A 27647-nucleotide genomic window follows, 5' to 3' on the forward strand; every position below is an offset into this window, starting at 1 on the left:
ACTCTCCTTACATTCACCCTCGTTTGATTTGACAACCATACGGGAAGCTGAATGCAGCTTGCTCACGCCAATGACTCTTTCATACGCCATCGCGGACTTCTACCAAAAAGCTCCTCCCACCGATATGGTCATGAGATTGTTTTGAGTGACTAATTTTGTGTCATGGCTTTTGCTCATGTCGTGGTAGTACAGCCGGGCGGGCCACCTCTGCTGCTGTGCTTGCTTGCTCCCAGTTGCACTCGCTTGCCTGTATCATTTAGCCTGCCATGCCCCTGGTGCACTGCATGCAGCACCCGATCCTGCCGTCCATGGTTGCGTCTACTGACTTAATGCAAGGGCCCGAAGCTGCTTCATGGAATCACCACACGTGACACAGATCACGTGCTTATTCGATTGATGGCAGCCTCGTGGTAAGTGCCTGTTTCTTGCTGATCTCGCCGGAGCATATGATCTGGCTCGTTCCACGACGATGGTGAGACCAAGGATACCTCCAGCCACGGAGCGGCTTGGAGTGGTACACCTGCAGCCTTCCAGCAAGAGTCGACCACTGGCCACGAGCACAATATCCACCCATGGCAAGGTCATGTCCCGCCAGATACTTGTTGTATACTCTGTTGCGATTGGCAAGAGTGGAAGGCAGGTATTGGGATATCTTTGCAGATGGTTTACGGCCTTGATACTGCTACGGCTGGCAAGCCTAGCCGCGGCCTCAGGAGCTGCCTGTGTCCAGCTCCCTCTCGATTTCTCCTTTCCTGAAGCCTTGACAAATGCATATTCTCGTGGTCTTGATTCCAATATTCGAAATACATCGTGCTCATCACGAGAGCTTGACTATTTACATTGCTCTGTAAAGAAGTCGAGGCCGGCTTCTTTCCGAATCGTGCCATACATACTACTCGAATCGAGCGCTCGTCCACGAGTCTCGGGACTTGCTACCGCTGCCTCCATATGCTTCAGAGCAATCTCGCCAACCTCGAGCTTGGCACCTACTTCTTTCGCGCAGCTCAGGGCGTGGCGCAAATCCTTCATCGCGAGGCTGACATCAAAACCTGCCTTTCCAGCAGGTGGAGCATAAGCTCCCGTGGTCAGACGCTTGGAGTACGATTCCAATACTGGCCCGAACATATCGCCAATCATGGTCTCCAGCACCGGACTTCCTAAGCCAGTCTTCTCGGCGAATACATGCGCCTCTGAAATCACTTCCATGAATGAGATGACGCAGATGTTTCTGCATGTCGCGTCAGCATCAGCTTGAGGCCCTTATCACAACTTGATAGTTGATGCAGATACTCACCCAGCGATCTTCAGGAGGCTGGACTTTTGCACATCCTCACCCATCGGAATAATGGAGCGACCCATTGCCTTGAGATACGGAGCAATGCGCTGGACAGCACTCTCTGGTCCAGCCGTCACGAAAATCAGTTTGCCGGCTGCAGCCATGGGGCTTGCGCCAAACACTGGGGCTGTGGTGACGTTAGTCTGTTCTGTGGTTGTCACTGGGGAAATACAGATCGCCTGACGTACCAGCTATAAAGTAGCCGCCTGCCTCGGCAAACCTCGCCGCAACTTTGGCTGATGTGCTCGGGTGGACGGTAGAGCAGTCGACGTATATCTTGCCCTTGACGCTGCCCGAAGATAGGATCTCGCCGGCAGTGTCTTCAAGGACTTTGTCATTGCTGATCTACACGTATTCTCCCGATTAATGCTAGGCCATCGCCAGAACAATCGCACACTTACGCAGGAAAATATGATGTCGCTCTTGCTCGCCAGTTCTTTGACCGAGTCGATGGGCTTGGCACCCAACGCAGCTAAGGCTTCACCTCTTGAAAGCGTGCGGTTTGTGTACAGCAGAGGCGGTTCTGACGATGCCTGCAAGTATTTGTGCAGGTTCGTGGCCATGCCAATACCCATTGACCCCAGGCCAATCCATCCCAGTTGTGGTTGAGACATCCCGCTGGTAACAGAAAGGTACGAATTGTGCAAGTCTTGCGTTCACTTAAGTTGGTGTGTAGTACTTTAGAACACACTTCAGAACAATCTCATTCACAAATTACCACTCTCTGTCAACGTGGTGTCGTGAGCTCCAGGATAAACGGTCTTCTCCTGCACGTACGCGCTTCGAAGGCCGCTCCGAAGAAGACCGAGCTGGTGGAAGCACGTCCGCAAGGGGTCACTCTGCCACAGGGAGGAGCTCCACCACTAGCGGTATCCACCGAGGTGAAGCCAACTCTGTGGCCGCATATGCTCAATGTTCCATCAAAGTAAATACAAGCTGATATATATATCGTGGTTATGGATTGGCCGTCAGTGTTGAATGGCATTCTCTACGTCAAGCCCCTGGTCAACAAACCCTCATCATGTCTTTCGGCAAACTATACTATTATCCCAAAGCACCCAGGGCAACTATGTGCCTGTATGTGGCAGAATACAACAAGTGAGTGGGAACGACACAGATATCTCCTCTCCAAAGGAATAACCTTCTAATGTACGGTAGACTGGACGTCGAGTACGTCGAAGCGTGGCCAATCAAGGTGGACCCAAGCAAAGGAGGCGTGGGCGCCGACTTTCTGGCCAAATTCCCCACAGGCAAAGTCCCTGCATTGGAGAGACCAAATGGCTACTGCATATTCGAATGCATTGCCGTGGCTGTCTACCGTAAGTACATCTCTGGGCGACACAAGGCGGATTTGTCGCTGAAGCAATGAGCCACAGTTGCAAAACAAGACCCAAACACGAAATTACTGGGAAGCACGCTAGAAGAAGAAGCAGATATCCTCAAGTAAGCGGCTTTCAAGCATGGACGAGGATCTCAAGCTTACCTTGGCCGCAGATGGGCGTCCTTTGCAAACAGCGAGCTTCTGCCTCCGATCATGGCTTGGATTAACCCTGTGGTTGGGAAAGCAGCTTCTTCTCCCGAGATTCTGGCTGCTGCAGAGAAGAACAGTGAAGCCATGGTGCAGGTAGTCGAGAAGGCAGTCACAGGGCGTCAATACCTTGTGGGCGACGTTTTGACCCTGGCGGATCTGTTCGTCGTGGCCGCGATCGCAAGAGGTTACCAGTTTGTTTTTGCAAAGAAGTGGACTCTCGCTCATGCCGCCATCCATGAGTACTACATGCGGATTCGCAGTGACGAGGTTTACTGCAAGATTGATGGCAAGCCCACTGTGCTAGACGAAGTGGGCGGCAAGCCGTTGTGAAGGAGATTGATGTTGCACAAGGTTACGACCGCTCCTGAAATCCACAAAAGGACGGAATGCGTGCAGTCACGTGGAAGGCTGTGAGCCTCGGGGGTCATTTTTAAATCAAGTCTGTACCCGCATACTAGTAGAATTCGAAAAAGCCTTAATATGTAGCGAAGGGGACTCTGCAGCGTAGCAAGACCCTGTCATATGCAAAGCATATCGATCTTGAGGCAGCGAGAATGCAGACAGGCGATCTGCTCGTTATCATGTAGGCGGGGTGATAAGGGGTCGCCCTCTATGCCAGTCAGGATCGCGCATCATATCAGCGCTGAAAGCCGGAGCTCAGATCAACTTGGCATTTCCCCCAACCCCGGGGCTCTAAAGCGGCTATACGTTATTTAGTTATGACCTACCTCTCGAAGCCGTCCTCATCGGCTTATTCTCAGTCTAGACCTTGCCCCTCGTCGTCGAAGATGTCAAGATGTGATAGCTAATCTACGACGAGAGAGTCCTCTCAGACGTGCAATCAAATAATGGCAAAAACGCCGTCCGGTCAGGCTACAGCCAGGCCTTTCAGATGTTCCGGATGCTCGAAGAGCTTTACGCGGCAGGTATGAGCATGGTATCAGATGTTGTGACCGGGGAGACTAAGTGACGACGACGACCAGGAAAACCTAAAGAGACACATTCACACGCGTACGAGCGCCCTGAGAAGACGTCTCTTTCCTGGTTTTGCTAATTCAACGAAGACCATAAGGGATCGCAGGCCAGGAGCTTTCAGTGCTCGTTCTGTGACGCGCGGTTCGCTCGAAGGTAAGATCTTCAGAGCTTCTTGCATCTATCGAGACTCTAATACACCCCAGCGATTTGAGGAAACGACACACCTTGAACTTCCATTCTTCGTCCAGCCATCCAGAACAACAGAACCCCTCCAGCGCACCAAACAGTGGCTCCATTGTCAATGCCACAGCTGCGCTTCCCCAAGCCAGTCCTCCGGCAGCTGTGTCGCCTACATTAGAACCGCCTATCGGGCTAGCAACCCCGGTATGCTTCAGCGAAACATAAAAGTGAAGGAGGCATCCGCTGACTGAAATCAGGCTTTGAAAGTGGGAAGCTACGTGCCAGGCTCTGACACTCTTTCGTAAGTCGTGCGCGGGTTTCAAAGTACATCAATCCAGGCTTACAGTGAGCCAGGGATACGGCAAGCGATATTGCCTCTATCAATGCATTTTATACTGCGTTTCTTCCCAGCTTCCCAATCATCCATCGGGGAATGTTTGAGGCGCTTTCCGCATCAGGTTCTATGCAGAATGCGATCATCTGTATTGGGGCTCTATATTGCCAGCGAGGCACCGGCTCGCAACCCCGAATACCACTTTTTGAGAGCACTTGCGTGGCTATGCAAAAGTACGTTGAACAAAACCGATCCCGCTACCAACAGCTGTGGGTCCTGCAAACTTTCTTACTATTGGAGTTCTTTGGCCTGTTTGCCGGAGACCACGCCTCTTTCCAGAGGGCACGTCGGATCCACCGAGACTTGGTGGACGCCATCAGAATGCTACAAATGTCTCATGAGGGCACCAACCGGTCGTCAATCGACGACATGATTGACGAGGCAGAAGATGAAAGCGAGACCTCATTCCTCGCCAATTTGCAATCTCTAGAGACAAGATGGCAGGAGTTTGCAGAACGCGAATCACGGAAGAGGTAGGTCTTTCATCAATCTCGTACAATATTCACGCGATCGTGTTACCAATCCTGTGCTGGGAACCAAGCTGAACCTCAGTGAATAGATGTGTATATACACTCTACGTCCTGGACTCGCAAATCGCCATCATGTGTAATCACCGACCGATGCTTTCCCCACTGGAAATCAAGTACGACCTACCATGTGTGGAGGAAGCCTGGCTGGCGAGATCCGCGCATCTGTGGGCCATGTGCCAGCGGCGCCATTACGCCGAGAACAACGGTCAAGTCATAATCTTTGAGAGTCCACCATCTCAGGGCTTCTTCTACGACGCTTCGCAAACGCTACTGAACTCGGTGGATGAGATGAATCTGCCACCCAAGCTGCGATTACTCAAGGCGTCGCCTTTCAGCGCCATCGTTCTGGTCATGCAACTGCAGGTGCGCGCAATTCTCGTCTTCCATTGTGAAGTACCCAAAGCGGACATGAAAGTAACCATCTCACAGATCATGACTCGTGAGTTAGTTCATGCCAGTTGCCTCGTAGACCGCTCCAAAGCCACAAAACGCAACTGCTCGCTTCTTTCCGACACGCAATGCCGGCAAAAATTGCGTGCAATGAAGAGTATTGCTGAGGTATGCCACTACATGACCCAAACTCCCACGGCAACTGTGGACATATTCCCTCCTTCTGCTCTCCTGCCCTTACGATATGGTCTTCCTATGCTTACGACCGATGTTGCGTACAGATGGTGCCAAGCCAAGCATTCCAACCCTCCGATATCACATCGAAAAATACCTTGGACCTCCCGCCCGAAGAAGTACCCTTGTGGCACTTTTTCCGTGTGCTCTGGCACTATACCGCCATTACCTCGTGGTATCCGGATGCGCTGCTACTTGGCGGAATTGTCGAATCGAGCCTACCACGGGCAGTTGCGAGTATGTGGTCAATCCCAATTCCTTCTCCCGACGTCGATTCAAAAGGCAGATTGCTGACCTCAAATCAACGAACTAGCGGCACACCGGCTGGCAATGTCCAACAACCTCCCAGACAACGACGAAATTGAGCTAGGTTAGTAGGGATGGCCAGAACCCACACTTTGCAACTTAATCAGAAGTGGGCACACTAACTGACACTCTTGGTCTCCAGAAAACTACGCTTTTCATATCGTAAGTCCATTATCATCTCTCAATCGATTGACATCCGATTATGGAGGAAGCCGGGCAGATGACTGACTTGACATTTTTTCGCCGCAAAACAGTTGGACTATCTCAACGTAGCGCTGCAAGGTCTCTCTAAGCCGAGCTTGCAGCTCCCTCCTTTCCTCGAACACCCGTTCATAACCTTCCTCGGATTCAAGCTCGGGCTGCTCGGTCGATGCCTGCTGAGTGGGGGCATTAACGACATGGCGAAGAAACCTTCCCCCTTCGGCCTCGGGTTGAGACTGTGCCATAAGGCTATCATCGACAATATTATGAGCTGTGTGGATGGTTGGCCTAGCCAAAGCTCTCCGGCGAGGAGATGGAGCATTGTTGCGGAACAACATGATGCCACTCCTGGGATCGAGAAATGCGAGACGGCTTTCGTCGCATGGCTGATCGAGGCCTTGAAGTTGCGGTCGTGCTGGCCCGTGGGAAGGGTCGCTGCTGCTACCCTGGAAGCTGGGCAAGGGTAGCATCTAGCTAGGCTAGACCGGACAGGCACTTTCGACGTTGGTGTTCTATGCGATAAGCAAGCATGCCCGTTGATACATGTCACTTTGCGGATTTTACATGTGCAGTGGGAAGGCAAGAGATCAAAATGCATTCAGAATAAGACCGAACGTCCTCCGCTGTACTTTAACGTGATCAGGCAGTCATCATCGAACCGTGCATTTTCATCATCCACCCATAATCCTCAGTGTCCCCCTGCAATATGGACTGTACTTGAAACGCAGGCAAAAAGGCAAATAGTCCAGTTACACACTGTGCTGTCTTGAATCCGGTTCAGATGACCATTGACCTTCAATATACAGACACGTCACACGCCGGAGCAAGCAGCTTCCATCAAGCTATCTGGGCCGGCATCTGCAAGGCGCCTTTATGTTCGATGGCCTGGTCAATGACCGCGGCAATAGAGCCCGATCTCTCGCTCTCTTGGCCGACACCCTCGAGAACCTCCACCGTACCGGGGTGGAATCTCTTCATGCGCCGAAACGTGATCAGGATGACGGTGATCCAGATCAACAACAAGCTACAGATGACAATCATGCAGTACATGCCCCTCTGTTGAACAAGACAAGACACGAAGAGTTAGCGATTCGATCTTTTGTCACAAACTGTAGTTGAAGAGGGAAGAGGGAAGGAGGAGGAGTCGTTCAAGGTGGGGGTGTTTTTTTTTATATTTTTGTTTTCACTTACCCTGAACCAAGGAGCCATATCGGCCGCGTAGAACAACAGAGGCCAGAAAGCATTGAAGGTATTGCCGCCAAAGTTCATGATAGCAATGACGACTGCACGGAAGGCATGGTCCTCATGGCGCATAGTGTCGTTGGCCCAGGCAAAGAACGTGGCTTGACACGCATAAATGGAGCCCGCCCAGTAGTAGGCGCCGAAGATGCCGGCCACGGGCGTGCTCGGGATGAGGATGATGATGGCGGAGATCAAGCCCGTGAGAGCGATGTAATATCCCGCGATCCAGCGGCGGCCGAAGATGTCGGTGACGATGGACCAGAACAGCGTGGAAAAGATGCCCACGGCCTGCACGCCCGTCGGCCAGTTGTTCATCTGGTACACGGTGTATTTGGGGCCCGGGGATGATTTCATGTACAGCTGGAGAAGCGACGATGTGCTTTGCTGCTCTGAGCAGTTGGTCAGGATCCACAGGATGCCGAACGCCCACGTGTACCACGACGTGAGGATGCGGCGGACGAACGCTTTGGTCAAGACGGGCTGGCGTGGGATCTCGGGCACTCGAGAGAGCGCCAGGGCCTTCTCGGCCTCGGAGAAGTAGGGGGCCTGAGTGGTCCTAGGCGTATCTGGGAAGAGGAAGAAGCCGTATGCGGCGACGGGAAGAGTGATGATGCCGTCAATCTACACAATCCGGAGCGGTTAGTTTCCGACTCTCTTGTTGCCGCATAGTGAAACATACAAGTAGAAGAACAAAGAACAAGCGAGGAGCTATCACGTACGATGAACAGCCATCTCCACCCGGCAAACCCGGCCAGACCATCCATAGTGCGGTATATGGCACTCTGTAGCAGTCCACCGATGATGCCGCCCGCCAGACCTGAGGCTGTGAAGATGCCCGATCGCTTTCCCAGCTCATGTTCGGTGTACCAGGAGCCCAGGATGTAGTGGGTGCCGGCGAACGTGCAGGACTCAAAGTACCCCTGAAAGATGCGGATGGCCATGATGTGTTCGGGTTTGTGGACGCCCGCGGTGGCCATGGTCAGGCATGCCCACACCGTCATCATGAAAGGGAAGAATTTGCGGGGGTTGAAGTAGGTGAGCATGGCATTGTTGGGGACGATGCCGCTGTCATGTAGGAAGCAAAGTCAGCAAAAGGACTCGGACTGCCCCATGAAGGATTTCCTCCTCGACCCGGATTGGACTTACATCAAGTAGCCCACGGAATAGATGGTGTTGACAACCGTCAGCTGATTCCCCCGGAACCCGAGCTCTTCTTTCATCCCAGACACGTAGGCTTGCGAGAGATTCTGTCGGTCCAGGTAGTTCCTGTGACCCTGCTTGTCAGCCGAGCTCGATGGATTGTTTGACTCGCAAATGGATCCTGGTCCTCTACTCACATGAAATAGGCCAGACAGCAGAAGGTGAGAATGAAGAAGTCGAGTTTGAACACGAGCTTCCTCTCCTCCTTGCTGGTGGGGGGCCCGCGGAAGTACTCCACGACTTTGTGAGTCGCAGACTTTTTGTCGTTGGTAGCCATTTCTGTACGCGAGATCTGGATTCTGGCTAACACAGCTATGCAGGTTGCCTTGGGGTGGTTGGCAGGAGGGAATATAAATATTCAGCTGAACCAGACTAGTCGCGCCCAGGTGGTGGTGGTCTCGGTAACCTTGATATCTCTTTGCTCGGATAAAAGAGCCCTGGAGTGGCACTCATTCGTATCTGGATATCTTGACAGTGTCGACTAGCCAAGGCATCCTCCCCGGTCGTTGTGAAGTCCAGAGGCTGGCCCTTGATTTCTAACCTATGGTAAGGTGAATCTCATGCCTGGGCGGCGTGGCGAACAGGGCTGTACTGTGCTAGATGCGATAGAGGTGCCCTGCCCCTGGGGAGCTCCTCCTCAAATGTATGGTTGCATGGTGATTAACGTTGATAAAGCCACCGTGAGCTCCGCCCGACATCCCCCAGTGAAAGTACGAATAAATGGCCTGGGGAAAGGGAGAAGGGGAAGGCGGTCGGTGATAGGCTGGAGGCGTCTTTATCAGAGCGTGACGGGGACAGAGTTTCGGAAGATCCACACTCCACCTTGTTATCATGACTGCGTATGTAGTCGCCCGACACGACCCTCCTGGAGATTCCCACCTGCAACCATGCTCCGTGCAAATCCTGTGGAGTCTACCCGCAGGCGGACGGCGGGTTGCATACGTGGATGCTGGTGAGGATTGCAGGAAGAGCATGTAGAAAGTACTTTCTTGTCTGGGATGACCCGTCCACGGTGGGGCAATTCCCCGTACTACCAGCAAGTAACAACGTTGCGCGTGTCGAGGGATTAGAGACTCTGGTATCGAATCTCGACTCTGCGTCTAGCCATCACTGCATACACCTACGGGACAGAAAGGTCATCGTTTATATGGACACAGGCAGCTCAGAAGGGAGGTACAGTGGTTCATGTTTCAGAGCATACTCATTAACGTGAGAAATGTTAACTATCTGACCACCCCGTCTGTGCCGACACAAGGGCTAAACTTGGCCAAAATATTTCATGCCTTGATAGTCGGAATAACATATTTGGGACGAGGAACGTTATCGAACTTGCCCAAGCTCTTGTGGTCCTCCGGGTCGGGATACTCGCCATCAAAGAAGTCGGCATGTTTTCCCGGCTCCGCGGGTCGGTCAATATCAAACTCGATGCGTTTGTAGCCATGCTTGCGAGCATCCAAGTAGTCCGCCATGCAGAAAACGCGGTCATCGACAGGCTTGTCCGCGCCCAGTCGCTGGAGCAGGGGCGAGTTTTCGATGGGCACCAACTGCCGGTCATCACAAGGCCGGGCGAAATAGATGACTCCAATTCGGTTCAAATGTCGCTGGTCCTCACGAGGCTCAACCACGCGGTGGATGGTCGCTTTGAAGAGACCTCCAGTCAACAGTTCGAGAGCCTCGCCAAAATTGACAACGAGTGCCTTGGGCAGATGCTCGACGTACTTGTACTTCTGGTCCCGGTGGTCGAGCACCTGAAGGGCGGCAATAGGTTGCGAGAACAGGAAGGTCCACGTGCCCCAGTCAGTGTGGCCCGAGAGGAAGATGTCCCGGTATTTCGCACTCTCTTCCTTGGAGCGAGGCGCGCAGAGCATCTACAAGTCCCAATGTCAGCCGTTGTCTCCATACGCCGCCGCGTCAACTCACGTATCGGATGTATTCCGTCTTGGAGCCACCCTCGGCGTGTGTCGCCAACACCACCTCTTCGGGCACCTCAAGTATCATCGCAACCAATGTAAGCAGCTTCTTCAGGATCGAGGCCCGAATGAAGTGCATAACCTGGTAGATCTCTTCGAGGTGAGGACGAAGGACGGGAGGATGGGCTCTGTTCTTGGGGTCGTGGACCAGAATGTTGTAATGGTCAAGCTGCTTGGGGAATCCTCCTTTGTGGCCCAAGGGACCTGAAGGCTTGTAGCCTACATAGAGACCTCGTGCATCCTCTTGTGGTGTGACTAGCTTCTGGTCAGAGACAGTGTCCAGCCGTGGAGACGATTGATCTAAACCCACCCTCATACGGAGCCTTCTCTTCAGGAGGCAAGGTCATGGCAGCATTTGCCAAAGTCATCTGGCGCATATACACCTCATCTGAAATGCCATGATTGGTGAGAGTCAGGAAGCCGTGTCCAGTAGCAGCTTCGTAGAGATCACGGGCGAGCTCTTTTCTGCCCTCTGGGTCGTCAAATTTGGCGAGATCAATGTTCACAAGCTTGACATATTCCACTAAGGTGACCAGGTTAGTTCTGCATTCCGCAATCAGGATATGAGGCACCAACATTTCTCCTTCGTTGGAGGCGGGGGAGTCCACGGTGGAAGGTCGATGGGCTTCGACGTATCGATTTTAATGTCAGACATTTTCGATGGTATATTGTGGTCGACCTCGTTCCTGGTTGGTGGCAGAAAGGAGCTCGACTTGAAAAGAGCCCAAGCTGTCTTATATCAGAGGAAGTACCTTTGCTGGAATCCCAAATTTGACGAAGGGCGTCAAAAGAGCCTGTGGAGGGAGTGGAGCGTTCACTCCCAATACCTCGGGTGGACGTCTGGTCTATCGCCCAAGACCTCTTGGGGGATCGAGATGAGCAGTCACAATTTTGGAGCATGGACATGCTGCAGGAAAGCCATGCATGCCCTGAGCGCCTGGGGTCATGTAAGTGATCGCTTTCTGGGAGGAGCTCCGCCTGACTATCATCCTCTATCTCGAACAGTCGAGGGGACTGGCTGGCGGCAAGCTAACTGGGCCCTGGCTTCTGTGTGGCGAATGATCCATGATGGAAGCTTTGTTGGCCCTGAGTGACACGTCGTGGAGAGCCATGTCCGTCGCATATCTTGCATGCTCAGAGTTGGAGCCTGATCTTTACTTTGTGCTTCCATAAGCAAAAGCCGAAGCTCATCCTGGGCCAGCAGGTCCTGGCCAAAATTGCTGGAGAGTCTAGAAAGTGTGCTGCGAGACCACAACACCCGTGTTTCTAATCAATCAAAACGCCTGTACTTCTTAATGGCAATTGTGTATTGCATTCTATGTAGAGGGGCCAGCCATTCGATATGCCTGTTTCGTAAAGTCTACTACTGTCTCCTCGAATCGTCGGTAGGCCATATCAAAATCTTCATCTAGATTCTTGCGATCAACGTTGACATTTTCCAAGATCTTCTGCTTTTCCGCAGTCGCTGAGCTTGCTGCTGAAGGGAAATTTCGGGCTATGATTTCAGAAGCAAGCTGATAGTTAAACTTCTCGGGTGCCACAGGCAGATATCGCTTGCCTCCAGCTTGAGGAGTCAACAGAGCCTTCACATGTATTTCGGCCAGATCTCGAACATCAATCCAGAAATTGAATCGTGCTGGAGGCAACGGTGTGTTACCGTCACTGTTGGCTACCCTCCACAGCAGGGCATTCGACTCGTTCAGATTCTGCACCGAACTCACTGGATGGGCCACAGGCCCAAACACCATCGAGGGACACAATGTCACAAGGTCAAAGTCGGGAGTTTTGGTCTCCATGAACCGCCAGGCTTCTTGCTCAGCAAATTTCTTCGAGGCACGATAAGCGTCTTGCGGTGTGGCGTCAGGAGATATAGCTTCAGCGTAGGTGATGGGATTCCAATCCTTCTCTGAGTAAGTCCACTCAGATGTCAATGGCCGGTTCATATCGAGAACACCTCCAAACGAAGAAGTCATCACCACTCGCTTGGCCGGGCTTCTTGCGGCTGCTTCAAGAATTGAGCGGACACCCGTAATGGCTGGGATGATCAACTCTTTTTCCTTGTCTGCCACAGAATAGTTGAGAGGCTGTTGATGATGAATACATTAGTCCGCGCTCCTCAACGATCATGGATGTCTCACTTTCCGCTTAAGGAAATGCACACTCACACTGGCAACATGAATGATACCATCGATTCCGTCAAGAAGACCATTAAAAGCACCTTCTTGCGAAAGGTCTTGGATAAAGACAAACTTCAACTTTGAATCGTACGCCTTTCTGGCTTGCCTCATAAGATCGGCCTTCTGCTTCGATCGTGCCACGGCGCGGACATTGAAGCCCTTCTCTAGCAGATTATCCACAACATGGGCGCCGATGAAGCCCGTCGCACCCGTAACGAGCACATTTCTAACAAAGAACGGTAAGCATTTGCGCTGGGCTTTGCATGGTATGCGACGCACGAGAAGGTGTTGTCCATGTTGGAGATCATGTTTGCGACCGATGGGGGGTCGTTTTCGCTGGATCACAGCGGACAAGCTTGCACGACTATGAAGGACAGGCTAGTTACTGGTCGCTTACCTCAACGAATGGATTTTGAGGGCAGGGGAGTTCGGTCTGATTGATGCACAACGGACATATGAGTTCCAGTGTGGCCGACGGAAGGTCGTGTCGACCTGAGATACTGTAGGAGCGTCGTTCTTATCAGGAGGAGCTCCTCCCAGGAACGTGCTGTCGCCGGGGTTGGGCGCCAGCCAAGTGGAGTGAATTCCATAACCTCCCCCGGATCACAGAGGTGATCCAGATCGCGCTGCACAAGCTGAGGCCTGATCACCAGCATGGTGCTGGCCACACTGCCACTGCTGGGGCTGGGAGCTCCTCCCCTCGCTTGCTGTCAGGGGTGTTGTCGTGGGCCATGGCTTTGAGAGCGAAGGGAACAAGACCGCTGCCCGATTTGGAGTCAGCCTATCCTGATGGCCCGTTATCATCCTATAATTCGAGACTATGCGTCTGAGGAGAGCGTGAGCAACCGAGCCCTGCATAGAACACCACCGCCACACCAGTATCTACGACCTGGTTCTAGAGTCTTGCTTCGTGGCCAAGATGTCTTTCGGGAAAATCTACACATACCCCAAGGCTCCAAGATCGACGCCGACGTTGTATATCGCCTACTACAACAAGCTCGACGTCGAGATTGTCACCGCTCTACCAGGCAAGATCTATCTAGATCACGATGGCGTGGGTGAAGAGTACTTTTCCAAGTTTCATACTGGGAAGGTCCCTGCCGTGGAGACGGCGGACGGGTTCTGTGTCTACGAAAGCATCGCCACTTCATGGTTCTGTGAGTAGCTTTTAGCATGGCTCCCTGATGGACCCTGGTTGCCATGAGACATCTGGGGCTTCTGCTGGCACCTCGAGCTAAGGGTCGACCAAAGACTAACACACTTCCTTTACCCAGTGGCAAAGCAGGATCCCAACACGAAACTGCTGGGCTCGAATCTCCGAGAGGAGACGACTGTTCTGAGATGGGCCTCTTTCACCAACTATGAGCTGCTTCCACCCATCATGGCTTGGATCAACCCCATCATTGGCCGGGCTCCGTCAAGCCCAGAAATTCTCGACCAGTTAGAGCAAAATTGTGAGCTTACCGTCCGAGCCGTGGAGAAGGAAATCAAAGGCAAAAAGTTCCTGGTCGGCGACGTGCTGACCATGGCTGACCTTTTCGTCATCTCCGGCCTGGCTCGGGGATACCAATTCGTATGTACCCCCTGTCCCTGTTCACGTAACCTACATCTGTTGTCTCCGTGTGCAGTTGCAACAGGCTTTTCTGACGGGATACTCGAACGGACAGGTCTTCACCAAGAAGTGGGCGGCAAAGCATCCTATCGTGCACAAGTACTACGAAAGCATTCGAACGGATCCAATCTTCACCAAGATTCTGGGAGAACATGTCGTTCGTGATGAGCCTGGTGGGACGTACCCGGACTATGATGGGTTGAAATAAAATGATAGATAGTACCAGAGCAAGTCAAGCCTCGCTTTCACTGATTGAAGCGTCCTCCATGGACTCCTTGAGGACCGCGCTCATCCAGCTGCCAATCGGCCAAACATTCCGTGACGAGAAAGTTCTCTCAGCCCATTCGAGATACATGAATTCATAGTTTGGCTCAGCTGTGTTTTGCTTTGACATTCTGTCGGATGGTTGGCTTTGCTGTAGTCCGGCCGCCTTGGTGATTCGGCCCATCACCGACTTTATTGGAGCCGCGTAAAACGTTTGTCGGCCGGTCTCTTGCTCGCGCCTTTCGCTTAGACTCATGAGTCGGACAAGTCGCCAGCCCACCATACAGGCCTTGTAGCTCAGGATGGAGATAAAAGGGTCTTCAAAAGAACGGCCGCCGGTGCCTTGCCAGGTCGTCAGGGGTGGATTGTTGATCAGCTCTATAATCTTCTCGAGATTCGAAGCCTGCAGTATCGTCAGCTATGTCCTGATCCATACCTCTTGTTGTTTCTCGAACTCACCAATCGGAAGACGTCTCGGTCATCGTAGACATCTCTGTGTGTCTTCGCTCGTGGTTTTCCTAGTTCCCATGCCGCTTGACGAATTTAAGCCTATGTCCAGCGTTCAAAACATGTAGAGCACCTACTGGAAATCGCAGCTGGAAGATTGCACTCGACAATACCGGTGCATAGCAAGGCCTCCTGATGTGAAAGAGTCATGGCAGTGTAATACCATGTTGTCCACACGGAATGCCACAGAGTCTTGTTGGTGGGAAACTCATATATGCCATTGCTCAGCGCGGCGGGAAGGTCGGTGGCGGTGGCATTGCCTCGGGGGATAAGATCTGTTTTTTGCGTTAGTCGAGCAATAAGGTCTTGAGAGGGGTTCACCTGGTTCATACCAACGAGATTGTTCAGGGCATGCATGATGGGGCCGCGACTTTCTTCATCAATAATGGACCTGCTCAGAGTCAGTGAAGACCTTCACCCCCGAATGTTGGGTCCTTACAAGTTATGCCTCTCCTCCTTGGGCCGAAGGTTGGAGCACAAGAAAACACTGGCCAGCGTCAACTCCCGCGCCGTCATCAGGATCTGGACAACCAGCATCAAGGCGGCGAAGGGCGAAAACCAAAGCATCTTCAGCGATTTACCCTCGCCAGTCGGGTGAACCAGGTGGGTCATACTTTCGTACAAGAACCCTTGTGGCACCAGTGGTTCCGGGTTTCCTTTGAAGTCGTCCTCATCGTTGAAGGAGCACAACTCATCTTGACGGATCAGACTCCAGGTCTCCGCATCGGGCGCCGACCACAAATCGTCTCTGCACGGCAATTCGTACTTGAGCTCCATTGCAGAGAGCAGTGGTCGGTAATTGCAACAAGTCGCAAACTGGGCGTCGACGTAGAACAAGGCGTAAGCGGATCTGAAGGAATATTACATTGTCAGCTAGTTCTTTTGGGCGCACAGATGAGGTCAAACGACTGACCTCTTGCGGGCCTCATATTCGATAAAGGAGTGCCATCGAGTCTCCGCAGGTTCGGAGGGATAGTCGATATACCCAATTTCACTTAAGGCATGGGCCACTTCAACGGCCATTGTATCCTTGGCCGAATGGCTATACTCCAGCAGACGAAGCTCTCGGGCGCCGTCGACGAGATCGCGATGGATCTTTTGCGCCAGAAAGAACAGCTTGTCATTGCAACTGTATATACCAAAGATCTCCAATAGTATGAAGGCTTGCAAAACCCAGGTTTCTCGTAACCTGGATTGATTCTTGCCAATCTTTTGAGGCCGTCAGATCGTGCTGGAATAGCGAACTAGACGTACATACATAAGAGTAAAGGGCTTCGTAGGCAACTTCAAAAAGAACTCTGCTCGTCGGATGATCGGCCTCGGTGGACTCACACATAGCACCGAGACAAGCCATTGCTGCCAGTAATGGCTCGGGCGTTGTGGTTATGTCGAATGTCGGTTGATGCAACATTGGAATGATGGGGTGGAATTTCTCGAAAAAGCTTTCAATATGCTGAGGAGTCCTGGGACAAGTCGAGATCTTGGTCAGAAAAGCGGTCGCAGGGCCATCGACACACCTACAGGAGCCTTTTGCTACTCTTGGTCAGTGGCGGGGAGGACTCATGCTGCAACTAAGTCAATATCTGATATATCGACAGCTGGAGGCACAGACAGCCAAGCTTGGATCGACCAGCGACTCGCCAGCGGGCAGTGCCAGCAGAGTCTCCGGGTTAGAGGCCTTAGACGGCTCGTCCTCGACCGTATGGCATCTCTTGATGTGCCTTTTACGCAGGTCACTAATGGTGCAGGTGAGCAACCGGCCAAGTCGGATATTGTCCCGCAATTAGGATAGAACAATGGCCTTACTCTCTCGAGAAGAATAGAAAACATGTCTCGCATTGATACGATTTTGTGTAATTCTTCGAGTGGACTTAGACATCAGTCAGACACGCTCGGGAACAGGCCGAGAGGTCTCATACTTGTCCCAACATGGCGATTCAGATTCTCCTTGTAGTCGTCAGCCTTGCACCGGCCTAGTCTCCAGCGGGCGTCCACCAGGCAGCTTACCTGACGCGTGAAAGTCTTGAGGCATAAATGGCAGGAGAAGGGGCCTCGTCGGGTCTCATCCTCAGCAGGGTCGTCCATACAGGCAACAAAGCACGTAGGAGTGTTTACTTGGATGAAAGATCATGGCATTTCTTCCATTGTCGCTTGCCAGGACGTTGACGGCGCACCTCACCCTGGCTTATCTACCGCCAATAGGCTGAAAGGCTGGCCACTTTGGCGGCTACTACATAGTAGGGGATGGAGCCCCACAACCTCACAGCCTGGTCGCCTACAGCCTCGACGCAGCAACCATGCAACGTCTACTTTGTCCTAAAGGCTTTCTGTCTGCTCTACAGCTTTTGTTCTAGGTCAACCAGTTCTCGCAGCACCGTGTCAGCGTCGCCGTTGAACCGCGCCGCATCGACGTTGCCTAGAGGCCTCCGACTCCGGCCACCGCCGTAGCCGTAGTAGCGGTGCAATGCCCCTTTCAATCCGGCCACCCCAAGCTGGACCAGCACCCAGTCGGCGACGCTGAGTTTGGTCTGCAACTCCTCGGCCTTGGAGTAGTCCCTCGCATCATAAGCCGCCAGCAGCGCCAGATGCACCTTTGGGACGAAGTTGGCCGCCGCGGCAATCACTCCATGCGAGCCCGCAACGAGGCCGTGCAGGAAGAAATCGGATTTGCCCGCAAACGCGGCAAACGGTGTTGACAGGCGACGGTCATGAGCAATCCGATGCAACTTGCCGACATTACCACACGTCAGCTTGCAGCCCACGATCTTGGGATTGTCGATGGCCAGCGATGTGATGGTGTCCGAGTCCAGGTCGATTCCGGAGGTGACGGCGGGAAAGTTGTATAGCAAGATGGGGATCGGGGAGGCCTCGGCGACATCGTTGAAGAAGGCCTTGATGGTCGGTTTTCCCATGGCTGCAGCTGATGAACATGTCAACATAGATGGGTCAATGGCAGCGCCAAAGCGGCTGAGGTTGGCGCTCACTCCAGTAACTGGGACTCAACACCAGAGCAAAATCCGCCCCGGCATCCTTGGCCTCGCGACATAAAAGGATGGTCTCTTTCGTGCTTTGTGCACCACACCCTGCAATGATGGCAGCATCCTTGCGTCCATGCTTGTCCAGAACTCGTCGAGCCAAGGCGGTCACTTCGATCCTCTCCGAGTGCAGCAGATGGGGAGCTTCGCCATTTGATCCTTGCACGACGAGTCCCGCAACACCGGCCGTGGCCAGACGAGCAATATGTGCCTCGAGTGCGCCGGCGTCAATGTTTTCGTCTTCATCAAAAAAGCACACAACCGGGGCGTACACCCCGCGAGGAGGCACCGTAGCTACAGGACGTGACATTGTTATGGTTGCACCCTCCCACTGGCAGATCTATGTATCACGCTTTTATATAGAAGTCATTGTATTCGTGTATGGGACTTTTCATTGAGCACTCCCCGAGTGCTTCAGCTTTTCTGTGTGCTCGGAGACCATGTCAGGTGGAGCTCCCTTCGGCGCCCAACATGACAAGACGCTTGGTGGAGCGAGTGTGCGCGTACGCTACTTTTTCCCAGTTCACTCGGTTCGCGAACCCCTTCTCCTGACCCCAAGGCTTCAGTAGAGACTGACCTTTGCACCAGTGATCAGCATAAATCGAACTTCAGTTATGGGATCTTTCCAACCATCCTCTTTCTTCGAGGACGGCGTCTATGTCCCTCCCGACCCTATCTTCGAGGTGACTAAGAACTATCTGGCCGACCAGGACCCCAAAAAGGTCAATCTAGGTCAAGGAGCGTACCGCGATGAGAATGGCCAACCATGGGTGCTGCCTTGTGTACGACTCGCCAAGCAGGCGCTGAAGGATCAAGGGCACGAATATCTGCCTATTGCAGGTCTGCCCACCTTGAGGCAGAAAGCTGTTGAACTTGTATTTGAGCGCAGCAAGGCCCTAGCAGAGGGCAGGGTATGTGACCTCTCCGTGGACAAAGAGGTGTTTGCATCGAGAGGCTGACGATGCCAGATTGCATCGTGCCAGTCCCTGTCCGGGACTGGAGCTATTCACCTGACTGGACTCGCTCTGCGGCGCGCAAACCCAGCAGCAAGAACGGTGTATATCACCGATCCGACATGGTCAAATCATCGACTTCTCTTCAGCAACCTAGGCTACGAGGTCCAAGATCTGCCGTACTACCGAGATGGAGGGTTTGACTATGATGGCTACATCGCAGGGCTGCGCGAAGCAGAACCGAACTCCATCGTCGTCCTCCATGCTTGCGCCCACAATCCAACAGGCTATGATCCATCCAAGGAGCAATGGAAGGAGATCATCTCCGTGATTAATGAGAAACGGATCTTTCCAGTCCTCGACGCCGCCTACCTAGGGTTCAATTCTGGCTCGGTGGATGACGACGCCTGGGTCATTCGCTATATCGTGGACGAGCTCAACCTGGAGGCGGCGGTCTGTCTTTCATTTGCGAAGAACATGGGACTTTACGGTTGGCTCCCTTGCTCCTCTCTTCGGTCCATGCGCATATGCTGACTTTCCCATCATAGGTGAAAGAGTTGGCCTTGTGGCCCTGGTGGCAAAGACGCCTGAGTTGGCTGTGGTCATGGACTCGATTCTCGCGAACATGCAACGGGCCACTATCTCATCACCTCCAGTCTACGGAGCCCGGATCGCCGCGACGGTGCTGGGAACGCCAGAATTCAAGGCCCAATGGGCGTCGGATCTGAAGGTCATGTCTGGCCGTATACGGTCTATGCGGGAGAAACTTTATGACGAGCTTCTGCGCCTCCAAACCCCAGGTGACTGGAGCTTTATCGTCAAGCAGTCCGGCATGTTCGGCTACACAGGGTTAAACACGAATCAGATCAAATATCTCCAAGGTGAGCTCTTCGCTTTTCTACATAGGCGATCATGGTGCTGACTCGTGAGCAGACGCGCACCACATCTACATGGCGGATACCGGCAGGATATCCATCGCAGGTCTAAACGACAACAACGTAGGTCACTTTGCAGCAGCGGTAGACAAGGCTGTCCGATATATACATTAAGCATGCTCGCTGCATTTACGTAAAGGCTGAAACAACATTGAGAAATAATACAGTCGAAAGTTCATGAATGTACTGTAGGCATTCCCAGACCTTGATGCTCTCGCCTCCCCTGTGCGGCTGGGGTACCAGTAATGCCGGCGTCGGCTTTCTTGCGCTCCGGCCCCTCACATGCTCAGCCTTGCGGGCACATCGATCGGACATTTGCGTCGGCAACGCATCCATCTGCCGTGAAGCTGAAAAGCGATTGGACGAGATCCTTTCTCCTTCTCGCAATCACTCCCCCGCGATAGGCAGGTGGAGCTCCGCCGGCTCTCCCTCCCTCTCACACTTCGCATGTGGTGCTGTGGTCATCAGTCTCGCAATGGAGTGTCTGGTATGAGCACACGGTCGACATGCCCGTGATCGACGTGTCAGCTGTTGATGCGGTCCAGTGAGCCCGGGGTCCAAGAAGGCAGCAACAGCACTTCTGCCCGACATCCAGCCTGGCCGATGCAGCTCCACCTCCACGTCAAACAGGGCGTATATGCGTTCAAGTTTGACTGCAACACAGGTATATTCATTACATTTGCAATGGAAGATAATCGGACCATAATTCCCAAGCACCAGTCTTACTGTATATACGTATGTGTGGATGAATGCTGGACGACCCTTCCCTTCCTTGGATCCATTTTTCCAACATTCTCTTCGCTTCAATCTCTTCTTCATTCGCGGACTGGACTTGATCTTACTCAACCCTTCCTCTTCACTTTGACGGACCCGGCATAACTCCTCATCATGGGTTCGATCGAGGCGCCAGTCTCTGGCATCAGGATATCTATTGACCGAGGAGGCACTTTCACCGATTGTGTCGCAACCGTGCCTGGGCAGAGCGACATTGTCATCAAATTGCTCTCCGTGGACCCCGATCACTACCCCGATGCACCGGTCGAGGCGATCCGCCGGGTGTTGGAGCAAGCGACCAGGAAATCGTATCCTCCGGGTCAGAAGATCTCCCTGCGAGGAGTTGGTAAGGATCCCGGGGCCGACCAAAAATCATTTCGAAATGGACTGTCACTGATGAACGATAGAATCAATCAAAATGGGTACTACGGTGGCCACTAATGCACTTTTGGAAAGGAAAGGCCAACAGACCGCTTTTGTTGTCACCCAGGGGTTGAAGGTATGCGCTGACATCTCTTATCATCCGTGAGGACGGCGATGGGTTCGTGAGTACGCGTGTGCTGAGCGACTGACTGCCCACTTCATGTATAGGATCTTCTACACATTGGCAACCAGTCAAGACCGGACTTGTTTGACCTGACCATTAGTCGGCCAGAGGTTCTCTACAGCAAAGTGATCGAGATTGCCGAACGGGTGACTTTGGAAGACTGGACAGAAAGCAACCAGCCGCCACGGCAGCTTGATGTTGGCCACGACCCAGCCCTTGTCAAAGGAGTGACTGGCGAGGTCGTGCGGATCTTGGAGCCTATCGGTAAGTGATTTATACCCGCTGCTCTTCCGTGCCGCGTGCCGTCTAAACGAGAAGTTCAGATCTCTCGACAACACGGCGACTGCTCCAGCAGGTGTATGACGAGGGGTATCGATCAATAGCAGTCTGCCTGATGCACAGCTACACATTCCGCGACCACGAAAAGATGGTGGGCCAGATGGCATCCGAGATTGGGTTCACGCATATCTCATTGAGCGCCGACCTGTCCCCAGTCGTGAAAATCGTGCCGAGAGGAAACTCTTCCACTGCCGATGCGTACCTGACTCCGGAGATCCAGAAGTATATCGCCGGCTTCGTCTCCGGATTCGAAGACCTGTACGAAAGTGGATGTCGATGCGAGTTCATGCAGAGCGATGGCGGTCTCGTGGAATTTTCTCACCTTTCAGGATTACGAGCTATTCTGTCCGGACCGGCTGGAGGTGTTGTCGGATACGCCCGGACGTCTTACGATGAGGAGAAGAAAACTCCAATCATCGGATTCGATATGGGTGGTACCTCGACCGACGTGTCACGGTACGCTGGAGAGCTGGAGCAGATCTTCGAGACGACAACCGCCGGAGTTACTATCCAAAGCCCTCAACTGGACATCAATACCGTCGCGGCCGGTGGAGGTAGCATCTTGACGTGGCAAAGTGGAATGTTCAAAGTCGGCCCTGAGAGCGCTTCGGCCCATCCTGGACCAGCCTGTTATCGGAAAGGCGGTCCTTTGACAGTAACGGATGCCAACTTGATCCTAGGGAGAATCCGCCCCGAGTTCTTCCCGAGCATCTTTGGTCCAAACGAGGACTTGCCTCTGGACATCGAGGCCAGTAAAGCTCTCTTCGAAAAGTTGGCGGTCGAAATCAACAACTCGGTGGAAACTAAGCTGAGTGTCGAGGAGATAGCGGCAGGGTGAGCCCTAATGGCCTGTGTTTGGAGGTTTCTCCTCGTTTGCACATACTGACACATACCACAGATTCTTGGATGTTGCCAACGAAGCCATGTGTAGACCCATCCGGACACTCACAGAGGCGAAAGGATACGATGCAAGCCAACATCACCTTGCGGCTTTTGGTGGAGCTGGAGGCCAGCATGCAGCTGATATCGCGGAAAGACTGGACATCTCCCGGGTGTTGATTCACAAGTACTCTTCTCTGCTGTCTGCCTACGGCATGGCGCTGGCAGACGTGGTACAAGAAGAACGCAGTCCTTCGGCTCTGACATACTGTGAGGAAAATCTGCCCACGTTTGCTGCCGAGCTTGATCGCCTGCAAGTCAAGGCAGAAAAGGTTCTCCTCAGCCAAGGCATTAAACCCTCTCGTATCACTTCCGAGAGGTATCTGAATATGCGCTTCCACGGCAGTGACACCCCACTGATGGTTCACCAACCCAGTGATGGGGATTTCGTCAAGAAATTCAAGGAGATTCATCTCCAGCAGTTCGGTTTTCTGCCCTCGAATCGACGGATTATCGTTGACGACTATCGGGTTCGCTCTATTGGCCACAGCTTCCTTGATTTACCAACGCCATGGGCCAAGGAGCTGGCACAGTTCAGCACTTTTTCGACCCCCAAGGCAGATCTGACCAAGAAGGTCTACTTCAAGTCCACCGGCTGGTATGACACGCCTCTGTACAATCTCAAGCTCCTGCGGCCAGGCTCCCGAATTGCCGGACCCGCGTTGATAATCGACAACAACCAGACCATCATCATCACCCCTCAATCCGTCGCCACAATTTTATCAAACATGGTAGTCATAGATGTCGCCGCCAGCAAAAAGAATCCGATCTCCGAAACGACGGTCGATCCTATTCAACTCTCCATTTTCGGACATCGATTCATGGGTGTCGCCGAGCAGATGGGTCGGTCGCTCCAAAAGACTAGCGTCAGCACCAATATCAAGGAGAGGCTGGACTTTTCGTGCACCGTCTTCTCACCAGATGGAGGCTTGGTTGCAAATGCTCCTCATGTGCCCGCGATGATTGGCAGCATGGCATTCGCTGTGAAGTGGCAGATCGATCACTGGAAGGGAGATTTGCGGCCCGGAGACGTTATCTTGTCCAATTCGCCAAGTAAGTTGACAGTCGCATCATTCGTCGTGATTAATGGTGTCCCCGTGCCTGCGAGAAGATAGCTGACTGGGGTTTACAGTCTGTGGAGGCACTCATTTGCCTGATCTGACCGTCATCACCCCGATTTTCGATGAAGCAGGCGAGAAGATTATCTTCTGGACTGCCTCGAGAGGCCACCATGCAGATATTGGTGGTGTCTTACCAGGGTCGATGCCACCAAACTCGAAAGAACTGTGGGAAGAGGGTGCGGTCATCAAAGCATTCAAGGTCGTCGAGAATGGCGAATTCAAAGAAGAAGAACTCACTGCACTGCTGATGGAGCCACAAAAATATCCCAACTGCAGCGGCACTCGATGTCTTCGTGACAACATCTCAGATATCAAGGCCCAGGCGGCGGCCAACCACCGTGGGAGTCAGTTGATCCATTCGCTGATCAAAGACTACGGCCTGGAAATTGTTCAGTTTTACAGTAAGTCTCAAGCGTCCTCGAAAGCCGATCCAACTCCGGGACGTTTCCGTTGCTTTCTCGTCATTTTGTAAAGGGCCTGTGTTGACGTATGAACCTCCAGTGGAACAAATCCAAAGCGCGGCCGAGCTTGCCGTCCGTGATATGCTGCGGGCCATTTACAAAAAGACATCCGGCAAGCCCTTGTATGCGACCGACTACATGGACGACGGCACGCGGATTTGCTTAAAGGTGACCATCGACCCGGTTAGCGGCGGTGCGGTTTTCGACTTTGAAGGTACAGGGCCCGAGGCATATGGCAATTGGAACGCGCCCATCGCCATCTGTCATTCCGCAATCATCTTCGCGCTACGATGCATGGTCAACATGGATATTCCCCTGAACCAGGGCGCAATCCGTCCTGTCGAGGTCAAAATCCCCAAGGACTCGCTGCTCAACCCTGGCCCCACCGCTGCCGTGTGTGCAGGCAACGTGCTCACATCGCAGCGCATTGTGGATGTCATATTCCGTGCCTTCAACGCCGTGGCAGCCAGTCAGGGGTGCATGAACAACTTGACGTTTGGGTCAGACGATGCAGAGAATGGATTCGGATATTATGAGACCATCTGCGGCGGGTCTGGCGCCGGGCCTGGCTGGAAGGGCACCAGTGGCGTGCACACCAATATGACGAACACGCGCATCACTGACCCGGAGATCCTGGAGCGGCGGTATCCCGTTGTTTTACGGCAGTTCTCCCTGCGTGAAGGCAGTGGAGGCCGCGGCCTCTATCCAGGAGGCGATGGCATTGTTCGAGATATTGAAGTTTCCATCCCCATGAAAGTCTCCATTTTGAGCGAAAGAAGATCATTCGCACCATATGGCCTGATGGGTGGTGGTGACGGCGAAAGAGGGCAGAATCTCTGGATCAGGAGCGACGGCCATGTCATCAATCTCGGTGGGAAGAACACTGCGTCCATGAAGGCCGGCGATAGAATTGTCATTCTGTCACCGGGAGGAGGAGCTTGGGGAAGCGCTGAAGAGTCTCCACCGGCTGAACAGTGCTACACACCGGTTGTAGAAAAGACGAAGAAATTCCGACCGGCGGCAAATGGAAGCGTTGACATAATTCAGAGCATGGGAGAGTCGGCTTGATTGAGGCCAACTCACAGGTTTATGATTGCATGGAGCCAACGTTGCTTTGCGTTGTGAGCACCAGGTCAAGTACATGCTACATACTGCAGTGTCGTCGGCAACGGACGAGTGCCAAGCCGTCGATGATGTGCCCGATCACATGACGTGTCAAGTCACGTGCGAAGGGGACACGTAGTAAGCTGTATGCTGTCAAATTTAAATGAACTTCTACAATCATGTTAGACGTTTCATATCGGCGTCTCTATTCTCTTCTTCCAGAACGTGGCGTGACTGCAGACTACATCAGCATTGCAGGCGTAGGTGGTAGGCGGTTCCGCCAACCGTATAATGGTAGCTTGTCTATATACCTAGGTAAAGGCCGTCGCACAGGGCGTCCCCCGAAGTGCCGATATCGCGACGCCGCTTTTAAGGAGTCTTCCACGTCTATTGACGAATCTGGGACGGTCGGGGTCGCCACGTCGGCCGGCCTATATAGCTAATCATCGTCGGTACCGGGGGGCCCGCCGGGCTGAGCAGTGAACGTCGCACTATCGGCGCCACGGCGCGAAGGAAGTCGGCCCCCACGACGGGTGAGAGACGGGTGCCAGGCTCACCCGGCTCGCGCGAGCTTGGGGTGAGTACAGGGCGGCATCACCCTCGTCCTAAAGGGGGGTGAGCCCGGGCAGATTTTACTTGCATTGGCACTGGCTGCGGTTGACAAAGTTGAAAGTTTGACCGCATCACTTTGTCACGAGCGTTCATTACATTCGCCAAGTTGCGTTCACAGCGCTTCGACTCAAGATGCCATCTCTACTGGAGTCCTTGGAGTCCTTGCCCTGTAAGTGCCATGAGGTTACATCTGGACATGTCCTAACCTCCGGCAGACATCGACGGAGATATTACTGAGGCCGAACGTGCCAGAGCCAAAGCCTTGATCGCGCAACACCTCCCCTCCGACTATCGCACCACGCCGCATCCTGCGCTGCCCCCTCCTGCTCCAGTCCAGTTCTCCGACATCATCTCGCAAGAGATTGCCAGGGTTGGTGCAGGTCAGGCCCGCGAAGGAGGGATTGACCTGTCGCGGTATGAAGCGCCTGATGAACCGGCCAGTGACAGCGGTGAAGAAGCAAAGCGCGAGGCGCTACGGAATGCATACGTCTCGAGCACGTTCCTTTCAGGCAGACATACCAATCTCAAGCTGCTAGATCAGTTTGGGAAGAACGCTTGGCTTATCGGCAATTCCCAAGCGGAGGAGATCCTGCAGCATCTGGAGAAAGAACTCAGCAGGATCAAGTCTGAGACAGAATACATCAACAGAGCGAGAAAGCTGGCGCAGGAACAAGCCAAACCAGAACTCACTGGCCTCGAAGAGACGTGGAAGCGAGGAATTGGCCAAATTCTGGAGATCCAGGTTGCAACTGATGAGCTACGGCAACTCATTCTCGAACGACGACGTGTTGCTGCGGCTGCGGCAACGGTCTCTTGACCAACGACAGACCAACCATCCCCCTGATGCATGACAGGACCGGGGGTTACAACCTCACGCAGCCGCCGTGCCGAGAGCGGTAACATGAAGTATCTGCGGAGAATGCCCGCTTTCTCAATCTTCGGGTGATAAGCGGGCGAGCCAGGACTCCGCATCTACAACCCACCTTTCGACCGGTCACAGGAAGCCTCCCTAACCCCCCGATTCAGGCCAACCCCCCAAGAAACTGCAAACGACTGCAGTGGGAGAGCTCTTCTTTGCTGCCGTCAGCAAAATCTCACTCAAAGCAGAACACGGGGAACATGTTTGTGAAACTTTGCGGAGTAGCTCCAGATGAATACGAGGCCGGCCGCTGTCAGGATGTAGAAGACGCGTGGAAGCTCCCACACCATTGCTTGGTAGGGCTATCATTCAGATGGGCTCATTCGATGCAGCTCCGTCGCCAGGACTCTGCATAGCAACACCGACGTGCATTCAACCGAACCGTTTCAGCTGCAAACCCCTCAGCAAAGTGCATCCGATCTTTTCTGAAATGGAGGCCGTTCTCCAACCAATCCAACCAACTTACGTTGGTAGTCTTGCCCTTCCGGGGTTGATGCGGCCACTGTTGATATTATGCAAATTGCATAGCGCCCCGTCTGTCTATCATGATAGGCAGATCAACCTGAGGCATCCAGAAATAGGCCCCGGATCCGCCAGACACTAGAAGCATGCTTCCCCACAAACCAAGGACTACCCCGGCCGACTTGCTGATCCTCCACCTCTGGCCGCGCCGAACATCGCCTTTTGCGGCACATGGAGTTCGAGATAGCTGTGCGTCCTAGCTGTTGATCCCAGCCACTGCCGCGTCGCTTCAACGATCATGCGCGGCCTAGTGGCTCTTCCCCGCGTTTCCCGCATTGACCGCCCCAGGGTGCCTTTTACCCTGCCGCTCGCTGCCGGAGCAGGGAGGGGCTAGAGA

At 53.3% G+C, this 27647-nt stretch overlaps 12 protein-coding genes across 13 annotated transcripts; 6 read left to right on the forward strand and 6 right to left on the reverse strand.

Moving 5' to 3' along the window:
* Positions 1–597: 597 nt before the first annotated feature.
* HMPREF1120_03729 (6-phosphogluconate dehydrogenase) lies at positions 598–3192 on the reverse strand. Its single transcript, XM_009157811.1, has 5 exons — positions 2820–3192; positions 1738–2646; positions 1525–1681; positions 1295–1463; positions 598–1228 (listed from the first exon to the last, which is right to left on the reverse strand). Exons 2-5 carry the CDS (start codon positions 1948–1950, stop codon positions 832–834), a joined length of 936 nt encoding a protein of 311 aa, XP_009156059.1. The 5' UTR covers positions 1951–2646; positions 2820–3192; the 3' UTR covers positions 598–831.
* HMPREF1120_03730 (elongation factor EF-1 gamma subunit) lies at positions 2358–3197 on the forward strand (the record flags this gene model as incomplete). The annotated part of the gene is made up of 4 exons (XM_009157812.1): positions 2358–2434; positions 2495–2655; positions 2713–2779; positions 2831–3197. 4 exons carry the CDS (start codon positions 2358–2360, stop codon positions 3195–3197), a joined length of 672 nt encoding a protein of 223 aa, XP_009156060.1.
* Positions 3198–3715: 518 nt separating this feature from the next.
* HMPREF1120_03731 (uncharacterized protein) lies at positions 3716–6544 on the forward strand (the record flags this gene model as incomplete). Its single annotated transcript, XM_009157813.1, has 12 exons — positions 3716–3793; positions 3851–3878; positions 3932–3995; positions 4046–4226; positions 4280–4323; positions 4377–4889; positions 4976–5309; positions 5376–5504; positions 5618–5807; positions 5884–5940; positions 6019–6038; positions 6131–6544. 12 exons carry the CDS (start codon positions 3716–3718, stop codon positions 6542–6544), a joined length of 2052 nt encoding a protein of 683 aa, XP_009156061.1.
* An 87-nt stretch (positions 6545–6631) lies between these two features.
* Positions 6632–9324, reverse strand: HMPREF1120_03732 (retrograde regulation protein 2). Its single transcript, XM_009157814.1, has 5 exons — positions 8657–9324; positions 8466–8585; positions 8039–8384; positions 7269–7940; positions 6632–7133 (listed from the first exon to the last, which is right to left on the reverse strand). Exons 1-5 carry the CDS (start codon positions 8794–8796, stop codon positions 6915–6917), a joined length of 1497 nt encoding a protein of 498 aa, XP_009156062.1. The 5' UTR covers positions 8797–9324; the 3' UTR covers positions 6632–6914.
* A 363-nt stretch (positions 9325–9687) lies between these two features.
* Positions 9688–11619, reverse strand: HMPREF1120_03733 (gibberellin 2-oxidase). The gene is made up of 4 exons (XM_009157815.1): positions 11066–11619; positions 10800–11012; positions 10440–10744; positions 9688–10387 (listed from the first exon to the last, which is right to left on the reverse strand). The coding sequence occupies exons 1-4, from the start codon at positions 11142–11144 to the stop codon at positions 9797–9799; spliced, it is 1188 nt and encodes a 395-aa protein (XP_009156063.1). The 5' UTR covers positions 11145–11619; the 3' UTR covers positions 9688–9796.
* A 155-nt stretch (positions 11620–11774) lies between these two features.
* On the reverse strand, positions 11775–13541 carry HMPREF1120_03734 (the record flags this gene model as incomplete). 2 transcript variants are annotated; one of them, XM_009157817.1, is made up of 3 exons in its annotated part: positions 13064–13541; positions 12655–12892; positions 11775–12573 (listed from the first exon to the last, which is right to left on the reverse strand). In XM_009157817.1, exons 2-3 carry the CDS (start codon positions 12775–12777, stop codon positions 11806–11808), a joined length of 891 nt encoding a protein of 296 aa, XP_009156065.1. In that variant the 5' UTR covers positions 12778–12892; positions 13064–13541. The 2 variants fall into 2 exon arrangements, with proteins under 2 accessions (XP_009156065.1, XP_009156064.1); XM_009157816.1 differs by having other exon boundaries at positions 11806–12573; positions 12628–12892; positions 12946–13087.
* HMPREF1120_03735 (elongation factor EF-1 gamma subunit) lies at positions 12981–14627 on the forward strand. Its single transcript, XM_009157818.1, has 3 exons — positions 12981–13823; positions 13941–14239; positions 14334–14627. The coding sequence occupies exons 1-3, from the start codon at positions 13586–13588 to the stop codon at positions 14484–14486; spliced, it is 690 nt and encodes a 229-aa protein (XP_009156066.1). The 5' UTR covers positions 12981–13585; the 3' UTR covers positions 14487–14627.
* Positions 14354–17221, reverse strand: HMPREF1120_03736 (uncharacterized protein). Its single transcript, XM_009157819.1, has 12 exons — positions 17057–17221; positions 16969–16996; positions 16856–16919; positions 16662–16785; positions 16571–16614; positions 16308–16512; positions 15963–16258; positions 15489–15899; positions 15382–15440; positions 15127–15324; positions 15002–15075; positions 14354–14945 (listed from the first exon to the last, which is right to left on the reverse strand). Exons 1-12 carry the CDS (start codon positions 17132–17134, stop codon positions 14511–14513), a joined length of 2016 nt encoding a protein of 671 aa, XP_009156067.1. The 5' UTR covers positions 17135–17221; the 3' UTR covers positions 14354–14510.
* A 20-nt stretch (positions 17222–17241) lies between these two features.
* HMPREF1120_03737 (dihydrodipicolinate synthetase) lies at positions 17242–18462 on the reverse strand. Its single transcript, XM_009157820.1, has 2 exons — positions 18034–18462; positions 17242–17969 (listed from the first exon to the last, which is right to left on the reverse strand). The coding sequence occupies exons 1-2, from the start codon at positions 18392–18394 to the stop codon at positions 17386–17388; spliced, it is 945 nt and encodes a 314-aa protein (XP_009156068.1). The 5' UTR covers positions 18395–18462; the 3' UTR covers positions 17242–17385.
* On the forward strand, positions 17303–20164 carry HMPREF1120_03738 (aspartate aminotransferase). The gene is made up of 5 exons (XM_009157821.1): positions 17303–18614; positions 18673–18995; positions 19053–19527; positions 19586–19918; positions 19971–20164. The coding sequence occupies exons 2-5, from the start codon at positions 18699–18701 to the stop codon at positions 20084–20086; spliced, it is 1221 nt and encodes a 406-aa protein (XP_009156069.1). The 5' UTR covers positions 17303–18614; positions 18673–18698; the 3' UTR covers positions 20087–20164.
* Positions 20165–20368: 204 nt separating this feature from the next.
* Positions 20369–25439, forward strand: HMPREF1120_03739 (5-oxoprolinase (ATP-hydrolyzing)). Its single transcript, XM_009157822.1, has 7 exons — positions 20369–21092; positions 21154–21245; positions 21338–21557; positions 21617–22466; positions 22531–23624; positions 23704–24093; positions 24194–25439. The coding sequence occupies exons 1-7, from the start codon at positions 20861–20863 to the stop codon at positions 25219–25221; spliced, it is 3906 nt and encodes a 1301-aa protein (XP_009156070.1). The 5' UTR covers positions 20369–20860; the 3' UTR covers positions 25222–25439.
* A 562-nt stretch (positions 25440–26001) lies between these two features.
* Positions 26002–26686, forward strand: HMPREF1120_03740 (uncharacterized protein; the record flags this gene model as incomplete). The annotated part of the gene is made up of 2 exons (XM_009157823.1): positions 26002–26038; positions 26085–26686. 2 exons carry the CDS (start codon positions 26002–26004, stop codon positions 26684–26686), a joined length of 639 nt encoding a protein of 212 aa, XP_009156071.1.
* Positions 26687–27647: the final 961 nt, after the last annotated feature.

Source organism: Exophiala dermatitidis, assembly GCF_000230625.1.
Source record: "Exophiala dermatitidis NIH/UT8656 unplaced genomic scaffold supercont1.3, whole genome shotgun sequence".
In the NCBI taxonomy this organism is placed as follows: domain Eukaryota; kingdom Fungi; phylum Ascomycota; class Eurotiomycetes; order Chaetothyriales; family Herpotrichiellaceae; genus Exophiala; species Exophiala dermatitidis.